At 25.9% G+C, this 13,936-nt stretch overlaps 2 protein-coding genes across 2 annotated transcripts; both read right to left on the bottom strand.

Moving 5' to 3' along the window:
* Positions 1-917: 917 nt before the first annotated feature.
* Positions 918-5,233, bottom strand: SC35 (SR family splicing factor SC35). The gene is made up of 4 exons (XM_029320751.2): positions 4,879-5,233; positions 3,968-4,111; positions 3,207-3,404; positions 918-2,179 (listed from the first exon to the last, which is right to left on the bottom strand). Exons 1-4 carry the CDS (start codon positions 5,058-5,060, stop codon positions 2,173-2,175), a joined length of 531 nt encoding a protein of 176 aa, XP_029176584.2. The 5' UTR covers positions 5,061-5,233; the 3' UTR covers positions 918-2,172.
* A 5,339-nt stretch (positions 5,234-10,572) lies between these two features.
* LOC114929595 (TIM double twin CX3C motif protein) lies at positions 10,573-13,261 on the bottom strand. Its single transcript, XM_029301175.2, has 3 exons — positions 13,067-13,261; positions 12,204-12,344; positions 10,573-10,815 (listed from the first exon to the last, which is right to left on the bottom strand). The coding sequence occupies exons 1-3, from the start codon at positions 13,148-13,150 to the stop codon at positions 10,615-10,617; spliced, it is 426 nt and encodes a 141-aa protein (XP_029157008.2). The 5' UTR covers positions 13,151-13,261; the 3' UTR covers positions 10,573-10,614.
* Positions 13,262-13,936: the final 675 nt, after the last annotated feature.

Genomic DNA, 13,936 nt, shown 5'->3' with positions numbered 1-13,936 from the left:
CTTCAGATTTCTCCTATCAAGATTCTACGTATCGAGATCACAGCATGGGATATATCGGCAATGATACAAATTATTAATTTATAAACATAATCTCTCTCTACATATATAAAATTTTTAATCCATAATGCTTTTCACACAAAACATCTATATGAATTGTATTTTTAAATTATGTAAATACCCTTCTACATATTTTTTGTATTTAAAAACATTTTGACTTAATTATTAAATGTGCCTAATATATTGCTATTTTATGAAATTGTACATCATAAAATAATAAATCGTACACACAAGTCGCGAAATACTAACTCAGTACCTTATAATAAACCACCCTTGAATCCATAGATCTATAAGCTTCCTGTTTCCTAGATTTCCAAAAAAATGCAATAATTCCAAAAGCTAGCCCAATCGCTAGCAAATAGATAGTTTGAACATAATGTGTAATAATTTATAATATATACCAATACATACATATTTAATCTCTATAAATATGTATGTACGTACATACACATGTACATAGATATATATTGAGCCAAAAATGTTGGAATAATAAGCAATTTTAAATTTTTTGCTTACATATTTTTTGTAAACAAAAAATATAAAATTTTTGTACATATTAAACGAAAAGAATATTTTTGCTTATATATTAAATAAAGAATTTAGATCTAATTAAAAAAAAAAACACAAAAAATATTTTTTTATTTTTTGCTAAACACATCTGATGCAAACCTGATGAGAACTTTTATGATTATTTTTTCCCCTTGCTAATACAACTGAAAATATTTGGAAAAGATTTACATTCTAGTAAAATCTATATTTTACTAATACACAATGATTTAGTAATTATAATATTTCCTAGAAGCATTAAATATTGCATATTAAAATTCATAAAGGAAAAACAAGGAACGTAGACATCTCCGTTTTATGCAATTAATCTTGCTTTATTACAAATGAATCTACGATATTCAGATTTACATCGACGCAAAAACTTACTTCTAGAAATATATTGTCGTGCGTGAGAATAAATCTAAAACTTTGAAATTATTCTCAAGTGTTAAAAGATTTCTCTTGAATTTAGCGTGCACACCTAAAGACATTGTTGACAAAAACATTCTCAAGTAATAAGGAATTATTATTATAAAGCATATTTTTAAAATCTTTATGAATTGTTGCAAGCTTTCAAAAAATTTTGTTATGTGCTGTTTATTTTATTTATCTATTTTACACATCTTCTTATCCTCTTATCATCTATAATATTGTTTCTCTTTATCAATAAAAAGATGAAAGCAGTAAGATTTCATAAATTATTACATTCATTATCATTAATAGATTGAAATTGATTATTTAGGACAAGATGATAATTTAGTCGACGTAGATTAATTATTATATCTCTAAAATAAAATCATTAATTTGACCCAAAACTGATATATGTATAATACAATTCTAAATTTAAAATCTTACTCAAAAAGAGATTTGTTTACGAGATGCAATAGTTACTTACAGTATATATTTGAAGAGTTTGTATAAACTCTATTTGCAATGTTTGTCAACATTGTTTAAAAGTGTGTACTAAACTTTACCAGCATAACACTACATGATTTAAAGAATATTTTATATTTAGAAAGATTATTGAGAAGAAATTTTATATTTAGAAGAATAACTCATAGTATAGTGTGTTTCCTAATCTCTGTCGATGAAAAATATTATGAATACTATCTGTAGCTTTGTGAATTTCAAAGACAAATGTATAATGCACACAAATCTAATATTATATTGATTAAAATTTCTTTAATTACTTAAAATAATCATATATTGTTGTGTGAGCAGAATCAATTAATTGATTAATCGTTAAACAAACGAGAGCGACGAGATAGTTGCATATAATGACAAACGCGAATAAAAAAAAAAAAGCATGTGAGAAAAAAAATACATACGTGTTATAGGGCAGAAACCAATCGCGTCTCCACAAATCAAGGAAATATGTATATTTAATTGAAATATATATATATGTATATAACATATATTTTTAAATGATAGAAGAACATGAAGAAGCGTGCGAGTGTTGCTATAGAAGGTGATGGAATACCTTTTGCATTCTCAACATAGATTTATCGGCACTCGTTGGATGCGCGCGCTCATATTTTTATCCTCTTGCACATCCTTTTTTCAACAAGTTCAGTCCCTGAAAAATATAAAACTTGAATTTATAAATAATCTAATAATAATATATTACTATAACAAAAATTAATATCCTAAAAGTTGTTTTTTTAAAAAAAAGAGGCTTGCATATTTTTCACATTCTAGACCTCAATAAAAAATTCCTTTTCGAATATTCTGTTCAAATTTTATTAACTACAACATTTTGTCTACAATTTTTAAATTTTTCTACGATTTTTTACCGAGTTACATAATTTTGAAAGTAAATCTATATTTGTTTAATACAATGTCGAAAAATTGGTAAATTATTGTAGACAAAAAATTAAAGAAACAAACAAGTTTTTTAACACTGTAGCTCAATAAAACATTTGTTTCTTTTGAAAAATTCTATTCATGTTCCATAAATTACAACATTTAGCCTATAGAACATTATTTTAAAAAATTTTTTACTTTTTTTTACCGAGTGATTTTAAAATTAAATATGTATTTTTTAGGTATCAATACTTGGCAAAAAATCATCGTAGACAAAAAATTTTTTTTTATGTTGGAGCTCGAAGTGTCAACTTCAACGCGCTGATGATGATTTTAGAAAAATTTCTTTAATTTCATTGTCCTGAAAAATACAAATTCAGTTACAAAAATGTAGTAACTTGGTAAAAAAAAAAAATCGTAGAAAAATTGTAAAAATAGCGTTTTGTAGGTAAAACATTATAGTTTATGAAACTTGAGCAGAATTTTTTGAAAAAAATTTTTATCAAAATGCAGTGTCAAAAATACGTAAATTTTAAGGAATAAAACAATGTGTCCTTTTTTAAAGCATAGAACAGAAAGTTTCAAAAATTTGTAAAAACCATCGATTCCGTGTTAAAGTTGCAAATTCAAAATGCTTTATTTATGTTTAGTCTACAATGATTTTCCAGAGTTTCAGCGGTTTGTATATAATTTCTAGGATAGGAATAAAAGTATTCTCTTCTTTTTATCTTCTATCTTCTATTTTTTGCATTCAATTTTATTTATCTTCTTTTCTTTCAATTTTATTTTAAAATGCCTACCTTGATTTGGAACGACTGTCCTTTTGTCTGTCCTGGGACTTGCTGCGCGAGCGTGATTTTCCGCGGGAGCTTTTGCTATCGGAGCGAGAGCGACTGCGACTGCGGCTGTAAGAGCGCCTACGATCTCTGTCACGGCTGCGCGATCTGCTGCGAGATCGAGATCGAGAACGTCTACGATCTCTGCTTCTACTACGTGATCTGCAAACACGTTCGAATATTAGACCTTGTCTATATTCAGGGTGAGTCTGAGAAAAAATTTACCATGTTTTTCTCGAAAATAGTTATTCTTAAACAAAGAACATTTTTTTTTAAATAAAAGTTGATCTTATCAAATGTCCAACCAGATGTATTAATTAGGGTTTTCAAAAATTTATGGTTTCAACAATTTTTTTATATAAATAATAAAATAGGCTAATAAGAGTTCACAAGTGAAAAATTCTAAATAATTTTAAATGTTTATTTAATTTAAATCTATTATGAATTGAAATGATAGATTTACAAGATTCAACGAACTTAACAGCTTATTTTATTATTTATATTACCAGAGCCTCCTTATTTTTAAAAATTGACCATTTTTTTTGGAATATTAATGCTCTGCAAAGATGTAGAAGCTTTTAGTCTTTTATATATATTTATATTAGTCTTTTATATATTTTATATATATATATAAAACCTGTAAATTGGAAATTTTATAATTTTTTGATCCTCTGTCCCTATTATTATCATATCATATATCACTATTGATATAACAATAAATTCACCTTCCACGACGACGACTTCCGCGGCTTCGATGAGGAGATGTTGGACGTCCATATCGCGCCATTTGAACCCGTAGTTCCCTGCCATCTAGAAGCCTACCATCCATGGCATCTAATGCATCCTCAGCATCACGCTTATCATAAAATCTATCAAAAGATTTAATATAATTTAAAAGGATTTAATATAAATCTATCAAAGGATTTAATATAATTTAAAATGTTGGATTTTTGACATTTTGCCAACAATTTTCTCTTAAAAAACTCTTATTTAATATATTATATATATAAATATAGACATAATATATAATATAATATAACATCGTTTAATCATATTTTTAATAACATTAGTAATAATAATATTAATAAAAATTTTAACATTATAGTATATAATTAATTATATATTATTTATCAAATTTATAAAATCCTACATGAAAATATTTAATAATAATATAATAATAAAAATATATATTAATAATATATATTATTAAATAATATATTAAAATAAATATTTAATATATGATATATTATAAATATTAATATCGTTTAATTATATTTTTAATAACATTAGTAATAATAATATTAATAAATAAAAATTTTAATAAAATTATAATATATAATTAATTATATCATATATTATATAAAATTTATAAATATGAAAATTTGTTATATATAAATATAATAAATATATATATAATATATAAATATAAATCTCCTATATAAAAAGAGAATTCTGATTTTAGCCGTTAAAGACACGTCGCATCGGCATTTCTAAATCACACAGGGAAGTATGGTGCGCTTGTGTTGTGACGTCAGCATCGTTATTGGCGTCCGTGTGTACCCGAGAGATCTTAATATTTCACTTAATCGATACGTGCCACACACGTTCAATATCCGCCGTCAATCCGAGAGCTCACCTGACAAAGGCGAAACCGCGACTCTCGCGAGTGAAGCGGTCCCGGGGGATGTAAATGTCGCCGACTTCGCCGCAACGCTCGAACACGCGTCTGAGATCCTCCGGCGTTGTCCTGTACGTGAGATTGTCGACCTTCAGGGAGACCATCCCGTCGATGCGGGGCGGCGGCCTACCGTAGCTCATCTTTCCTCGAAGAGTTTGATCTCCGTGATGAAAGAAAATTGCAGGATTTGTTCTCCGGTAGACGAATTTAATTGCGAGGAAGAACTTTTCTCCAACGAGGTCCCTTCGGCAACAAGATGGCGAATACTCACTCCAGTCTCCAAATCGCCTTCAAACGATGAAACAGTCACCATGCACGGATACTAGATGTGCTAAATGGTAGGTAAACGTCGCCGGTTGGACGATGCAAGTGAGTGCTGATTGGCTGGCGTGTTTCTCCTCGACCAATCGGAACAAATCGACTCGGCCGGTGATTGATTAATTCACATTTGTCCAATTTACGTATGTATATAATACCACAGATTAATAGACAGATCGCCAAAGGCCTGCCTAAAGAAGAGACCGCCATCTTCGTGCGATAGACTTTGCCCCTTACCGACACACTTTGCCCCTGGTTCGAGTCCGTGCTAAATTCGTAGACTTGAACCAAAAGACTTTGCCCCTGGTTCGAGTCCGTGCTAAATTTCGTAGACTCGACCAAAAGACTTTGCCCCTGGTGCAAGTCCAGGCTAAATTCGTTTGACATTACCAACAGACTTTGCCCCTGGTGCGAATCCAGGCTAATTGATCATGAGACCAATTTGAGAGATTTGGCCCCCGTTGTGTGTGTGTGTGTGTGTGTGTGTGTGTGTGTGTGAGAGAGAGAGAGAGAGAGAGAGAGAGAGAGAGAGAGAATATTTTACATATATGCATATATACAGGGTGTCCGGTAATTGTCGCCTCAACCATCATGTGCAGATAAAGTGAATTAAACCAAATAGGAAAGTCTTGTACCGTTTTGCGATTTTTGCAATAATTATTGAGTTATTAAATAAAAAAGATCGGCCAATCCACGCGAATAGAAGCGCGCGACGAGAAGAGACGTCCTACTGTAACACGATACACGGCGCGTCGCAAAGCGGAAGGAGGAGCGAACGATGACTGTCTACGAATCGTGTTCGAGAAATCTTCGTGTATCGTGTTACAGTAGGACGTCTCTTCTCGTCGCGTGCTTCTATTCGCGTGGATTGGCCGATCTTTTTTATTTAATAACACAATAATTATTGCGAAAATCGCAAAACGGTAGAGGACTTTTCTATTCGGTTTAACTTACTCTACCTGCACACGACGGTTGAGGCGACCATTACCGGACACCCTGTATATAAAATTTATTAAATATAAAAAATATATTTTTTACACATAAAATGTTTTTTTATTGAAATAATCACAATTTTAAATGTGATATAACACAGTGTTCAAAAATTTTTAATTAAATTTTATTAAAGAAAATTACTTGAAATTTTTTACATTAAGAATTTAAAGGCTCCTTATTCTCTTGTAGAAATTTATCACTATGCCAATTAATCACTTATTTCGAGTATTTAAAATACTATAATATACAGTAATTTAAGTATTCGAAATAAAAGTGATTAATTACTCGAATAAGTGATAAATTGGCGTTACTAGTAATAAATTTCTATAAGGGTTGAAATAAAGTATAAGAGATAAATAGGCTATATGTGAGCCGTATGCGAAATGTGAGATGTAAGACGCATATTAAAATTTAATTTTTCGATATAACTTTCAAAAATGTACACGAGGTACAAAAAATTAGCTTGGACATTTGTAAGACTTAAAATTGGGATTAATTCTCAATTCTATTAATTAAATTTCGATATAACACACCTTACATCCGCGCACGGCTCACATATAGCCCATTTATTAGTGCAATTTTTAAGTTCCTTATTTTTCAAAGTTCACCTTTTTACGTTATCAAATATTTTTGGTACGTTTTCAAGAATTTTATATTTTTACTTACCGCAGTTTCTTATCCAAATGTAAAATCTTTTATCGCAGTCTATAAAAAATTGAAACAATTTACAATTTTATGATATAATATTATTATTATTACAATTTCTATATATATGCACATCTGTCAAATATCGTGATTTATTTCACATTATTATTATCTATTTTAATAAAAAAAAAAAAAAAAACACTTGCAACAATCAAAAATAAACCGCCTGCCGCGAACGGAAAATGCCAAGAATGCACGCAATTTCCGCGAATCTCGTAATTTTTTTGAAAAATCAACAATTTCAACGAAATTGTAAATTCTTCATATCATTGCACAAGTATAATTCACAATAATAATTTGCAGTAACTACGATAAAAAATCGTATACTGAAAACCGCAAACGAAAGTGCAATGGGAGTAAGAGTAAAGTCTGTGATAAAATTAATTGGCAATAGAAAATTAATAATTTTCAAATAGAAAAATTTTGAAATTACCGAGGATTTACAAATAATAAAGTAAAAATATTAAATAATTTATGTTTTCGAATTTTGCTCGCGGAGAGGATCTTTAAAACAAGATTTTTAGAAGAGAGGACCTTTAAAATATAAACAGGCAAAAACGTTGGAAAAATTAAAGCGCGCGTTTAAACAGATAAACGCAATGAAATAGATACGCAATTGTTTTTACTTATCGCTGTAAGCTCACAAGCTTCTGACGTGCTATACACTTTTATATAATATATACAGGGTGTCCGGTAACTAACGGACCAATGATTAAGGGCGGATTCTCTGGCCAATTTGGAGACGATTTTTCCTTAGCAAAAATGTAGAGAAGTCAATAATTTTCGAGTTATAAGCGATTGAAAAAAATAGATTTTTTGAAAACTAAACGTTTTGGAGTTAAAAGTCTAACATAATTACATTCTTCAGTTAATTTCAGGTAGAGTTTACTATAATAAAATTTTAATTTAAGGCTTAGTTATAAAGATATATAATGACAAAGATTGGAAAGTTGTAAAAAATGATGACCTTTTTCGACATTTTCGCTGAAGAAAAATCGTTCCCAAATTGACCAAAGAATCCATTTGTAATCATTGGTCTGTTAGTTACCGGACACCCTGTATATTGGACACGAGTTTCGTTTGTTTCAGATTCTCGAGAGTTGAAGTAGGAACATACGAGTATCATATATCGTTTGTGACTTGCCGAATGAAAGCAAGACAGAGAGCGAACGAGATGATGAGCTTAATAGCTCATAATGTTATAAATAAATAAATAAAAAATTATAACCTGACCTACTAGTTATTGAATCTTTTTTTAATAAAATGTTTCATTATTATTATCATCTAAGTCTAAGTCGTTTAATTACTTTTTAGTTTTTTAATAATTAATTTAATTTATTCTAGTCATTTTTATATGAGAAAAATAATATCACGTATACGTTTTATAATGAATTAATATATTTCGGGAATCGAATTATATATTCTTAATAATATAAAAGTGTTCAAAAATTATATTTGACTTTTAATTTTAATTATTTTATAGCAAAGAGTTCCGAAATCTCTTACACACATAATGGGGATTTTTTTCATCCATATAATTCGCAATTAAGTATATATGTTAATTATTAATTTTAATAAAATAAAAATTAAAATTAAAGGTCAAATATAATTTTTAAACACAAATATATTAAATTAATTATAAAACGTATACCCATGATAGTATTTTTCTCGTACAAAAATAATTAGAGTAAATTAAATTAATCATAAAAGATTAAAAATTAATTAAAGAATTTAAACTTATATTTTATATAATAATAATAAAACATTTTATTACGTCAAACCGTCGTGAAATAATTAAATAAAATTTGCTAGTTACGTCAAAGTCAAGTTTTCTAAGCTTATAAAACATTTTATTAAAAAACAGATTCAATAAATATAAGTACATGTTATATATATACTTATATTTATTGAATCTGTTTTTTTTATAAAATGTTTTATTATTATCATATATAATATAAATTATTTAATTATTTTTTAATTTTTTTATGAGTAATTTAATTTGTTCTAGTTATTTTTGTACGAGAAAAATACTATCACGCGGGTATACGTTTTATAACGAATTAAATATATTTATGTTCAAAAATTATATTTGACCTTTAATTTTAATTTTGTATTTTATTAAAATTAATAATTAACATATATACTTAATTGCGAATTATATGGATGAACAAAATCTCTATTATGTGTGTAAGAGATTTCGGAACTCTTTGCTAAAATAATTAAAATTAAAAGTCAAATATAATTTTTGAATACTTTTATATTATTAAAAATATATAATTCGACTCTCGAAATATATTAATTCATTATAAAACGTATACGTATTAGTATTTTTCACATATTAAAATGATTAGAATAAATTAAATTAATTATTAAAAAACTAAAAATTAATTAAACGACTTAGACTTAGATGATAATAATAATGAAACATTTATTAAAAAATAATTATAATAGGTCAGGTTAATATTTTATTTATTTATTTATTTATAACATCATAAAATTCTGTCCTTTCCGAAATACGCGAACGCTACGAAAAGATAAATCTCGTACATGCCGCCGGACGAGTTCATGAACATGAGACGCTCTTATCTTGGGAACGTATTAATAGTTACTGCATTGACCACTACTACGATATGGCGCTGAAATCAGTGAGAAATGCTGGTCTCTCCTTCATCCAGACCTTTGGCGATCTGTCTATTAATCTGTGATAATACTAATATAAATAATACATAATATATAATATATAGTTATATAATAATTTATAATATATATACAATAAATATATATATATATATATATTAAATGTTTTATTATACAGCAGAATGTTTTTGTCTGAATTGAAGGATGACAAAGAACTTATGTTTTAATTTACCAAAATAAATTATTTAACTTATTAAGTCAAAAAAATATTAATATTATTAATAGAAATATTTTAATAAAAGTAGATTTTTAAAAACAATATTTTATATAAAAACATGCTTTCTTTAAAAAAATATATGCAGTGTCTTATAGGAAAATGCTAAAATTGTCATTTTTAATTTCATTCAGTTATTGAGAAAACAAAAATTGTGTTAAAAAGAGGAAAGTCTAGTTTTTAATGGATATAAATAAAATGTTTGTATATCAGTTTATTTTAATGATAAAAAGTACTGTATTAATATTTATATACTATATATATTATTTTAATTAGACACACGCTTGCATGCATCTATACATATTAAATTTTCTGCATATCTTTATTACATATATTTATTATTAACAAAGACCACTACCAATCTGTGTATGTAGCATAAAATATATTTAATAATCCAAAACCTCTCAAAAAATTTTTTTAACAATTATTGATATTATATTTTATATAATCTTTTATTAATCATAATTATTTATCAACTGTAAAAGAAAAATGTAAATAAAAATTAAAATAATAAAAAAGAAAAATAAATGCAAAAAAAAAAAGATTCAGTCTAATTATGCCACATGCTTTTTTTCTCCTCTCTGATAGATTACTCTTTGCAATATTAAATTAGATCTATATTCACAATAATGCATCTATGAACAGTAAATTTTAAAGTTATTCCTTATTTTGCGCAAAAAAATTGTTATGTATGCTGGACATAAAAATACTTTCAATTAAAAATGTTAAAGTAACAAGGTTTATATAATTTATTTTCAAATTACAAACTATGCAAACTCATTTTTACTAAGAACCTTTTTCATAGTTTTTTCCAAAGAAAGTAATATTTTACAATAAGAGTCCACACATACAACAGCACACTTCTCAAATTCTGCGCTATACCTATCCACTTCAACCTGTGTCGGATTTGAACCCATTTTATCTTTTATATCGTCATTGCATTCCATTACGCATCTTTGCAAACGATTCTGGAAAATATCTTATTTTAAAAAGTAAATATACAGGGTATCTGGTAATTCGCGCCATCCAAAAATCAATTCTAATATTCATATATACATATAATATCCATATATTCATATATTCATATATTCATGTATTCATGTATATATATTTCAAAAGTCATATAATCCTAAAAAGCTCTTGAGTTTTCATCGCGACTATACATGTTAGATTGTAACGTCAGAGATGAGAAAACGATAAAATTTTTATAGATTTTTATAGCCATTTTTAAATGAAAAAATATTTTGAAAGAAATATCTTTTTATTTCGAAATAGCATCTAAGAATTTTTCGTATACATTTTCTTATCTCTGACGTTATAATTCCAACGTCGGCGAGGAGCCTTAATAATAAATATTATATATATAAATCACATTAAGCATATTATATTAAATATACCAAATTTGTTTTCTTATAATTATATATATAATGTATGGTTTATTATTGCTTGCTACTTATAGTTTATTGTTTCTATAAATTGACAATATTAAATATAATATGTATTGAAATTTAGTGTGGTATTGCCAGTAGAAACTTTAAATTTTAATTTATTTATAGTTGACCAAAACTGGCATCACTTTATTGTATAAAAAATTAAATATAATAGGCTACAAGTTAATTAGTCATGTCATTAAAGCATTTAATTCCTTAAAGCTTACATAGATTTGTCAAAATTTGCATATTACTTACTCATGTTCAGTGTTATGCTTGGATGATTTTAAAATTAGCTAGATAAAGATGATTTTGTTTTAAATATATCCAGATAAAGGATAAAATTATATGGCGATTCATCTAGATAACTTCCTGATATTTTTATATTATTTAAAAAAAAATTAAATTATAGAAGGGATATAAAAATATATTCATACTTTTATTAATAAATACTTTTATTAATAAGATTTTATTGCTTACTACTTGATTCTACTAATTGAGTATTTGTATATGCTATGACTCTAAACCAAATTATCTGAACATTATTTTAGATTTAATTTAGTGAAGATAAACTTTTTTTTATCTAAGATGCAAATATAGATAATATATTTTTTTATTATTTATATAAAGACAGATGATGCCAAATTTTCATCTAGATGATCTACCCAGATAGCCACAGTAATTATTATGACATCATTTTGATGTTAAAATGATGTCATAATAATTACTGTGGCTATCTGGGTATATAATTTTCATCTAGATGATCTATATATATAATTTTATTTAGATAACAGCAAACACTGCTTATATATTTCTTTGAATTTATACAAACTATGAATTTTTAGCAAGCTATAATAAACTATGTACTATAAAATTCCAATTTTAATCAAATAATTCTGACAACTGAATAAATTGAATTTTATTACCTGTACTCGTTCAAACGCTCCTTGAACATATTGCTGCGCCTTATTTAAAGAAGAACTACAATTTTCTACACAGTTATGAACCTTCTGTATGCTATATGTTTCATTTTCGCAACATTGTGCAGCACACTTGTGCATATCTCTCTGAAACCAGATGTAATTTATGTTTAAAAAACATAAAATACAAAAATAATAATTGAAAATTGCTACTATTAAAAGAATAGATCTCTGCACTATGTAATTTTCTTCTGTATAATTTGAGTATATCATAAACTTGTAATAAGGTAAGAATTTCTTTTGAACGTCAACTAATATGTGTATATGTGTATATGATAATATATAAATTATTAAAGTATAAATAAGTATAAATTATTAAAGAGTATTAAAAATTTAAATAATATTCCATACATTGCACAAAGATCCTTTATATTTTAATTTTTATACATATATAGATTGTTTTCTTTTTAATAAAATAAAAAATCTTTTATGAGAGACCCTAAAGTTTGTGATATAAATATATTTCACATTCACATAATAAATTATGTCATCAAATAATTTATGGTTGTAGTAGCTATATTGCAAATTGTTATATAAATTTATTTGATTGATATAACACATTCTCTAATAAAAAAATATTATTATAACAGCTTAGTACTATTTTTATTTTTGATATTGAACGATATTTTTAATCTTATATTTTTATTTTATTTGTGTAAATGTAAAAATATATATATATATATATACAAATAAAATTCATAAAAATCAATAAGCAAATTTATAATTCTGTATAGAAATCTAATTGTAAATATAATCAATATTGGTTTTATATATAAAAAAACAAATTTTTTATCACTCAATAAAAATACCTGCATTTTTCGTAAATAAGTTTTATCAATTTCCTCGACTATTTTTGTCATATGATCTTCTACTCGTTTTTTCTGTTCTTCCATTTTTATTTTGCTTTATTATTATAAAATTTTGTGATGCAAAATATAAAATATATAAAGCACGTGTGAAATAGCCGTAGATGTATAACACATATAGACGTATTATACGTCTGTAGAAATAGGACACCGTCCGCCATTAATAGGAAAATGTAGCGCGCAATTTGAAAGACTTATATCATTCTATTCTATTTCTTCCATGTAAATAAATAATAAAAAATTATTCTGCAATATATTATTTATATTGTCTATTTGTAATTTATGTTTAGCTTTATTGACAAAGATAACATTTAAATATATAAAATATAAAATATAATAACATTTTACAATCACCAGCATTAAATAAAATAATATAATTATATTAAATAATAATAACAATTATAATTAAAGAAAATAGGTCCGTAGTTTTTACAAACTTGTTAATTTTACATATTTAATATAATATAATTTTTATAATTATTTTTAATTTATTTTTATATTAATCTCAAATTTTCAATATCCTTTTTTAGCAAATTATATTTTTATTTCTGTTATAATATAGAATTCAAAATTATTAAATTGATTATTTGAAATTGGATGAAAAATGGAAAATTGTTTGTTTAAAGTCTATTTGAACTGCAAAATGAAAAACTCAATTTTTATACAAATTAAAAATCTCGAGTTTTTAAATTAAATAAAAATGATTTAAATTTAATTTTATGTTAATTATTTATTTCATTATGTTAAGTGTAGAGAGAGGAAGGATTTTGTTGAAAATTCTCTGATTTGCAAATATTTCAAAATTCTAATAAG

The sequence above is a fragment of the Nylanderia fulva genome, unplaced genomic scaffold (assembly GCF_048542155.1).
Source record: "Nylanderia fulva isolate GAGA-0341 unplaced genomic scaffold, ASM4854215v1 Scaffold59, whole genome shotgun sequence".
NCBI classification, from domain to species: domain Eukaryota; kingdom Metazoa; phylum Arthropoda; class Insecta; order Hymenoptera; family Formicidae; genus Nylanderia; species Nylanderia fulva.
The sequence above is the reverse complement of the archived record's forward strand: the minus strand, read 5'-3'. Positions and strand labels throughout refer to the sequence as shown.

Excerpts from the sequence above, each read along its gene's own strand:
- SC35 (XM_029320751.2), bottom strand. The coding sequence starts at position 5,060 with ATGAGCTACGGTAGGCCGCCGCCCCGCATCGACGGGATGGTCTCCCTG. Across the intron at positions 4,112-4,878 it reads CGCGGTTTCGCCTTTGTCAG|ATTTTATGATAAGCGTGATG; the intron begins GTGAGCTCTCGG and ends ATCTTTTGATAG. Across the intron at positions 3,405-3,967 it reads GGAAGTCGTCGTCGTGGAAG|ATCACGTAGTAGAAGCAGAG; the intron begins GTGAATTTATTG and ends ACGTGTTTGCAG.
- LOC114929595 (XM_029301175.2), bottom strand. The coding sequence starts at position 13,150 with ATGGAAGAACAGAAAAAACGAGTAGAAGATCATATGACAAAAATAGTC. Across the intron at positions 12,345-13,066 it reads CTTATTTACGAAAAATGCAG|AGAGATATGCACAAGTGTGC; the intron begins GTATTTTTATTG and ends ATCTGGTTTCAG. Across the intron at positions 10,816-12,203 it reads GAGCGTTTGAACGAGTACAG|AATCGTTTGCAAAGATGCGT; the intron begins GTAATAAAATTC and ends GATATTTTCCAG.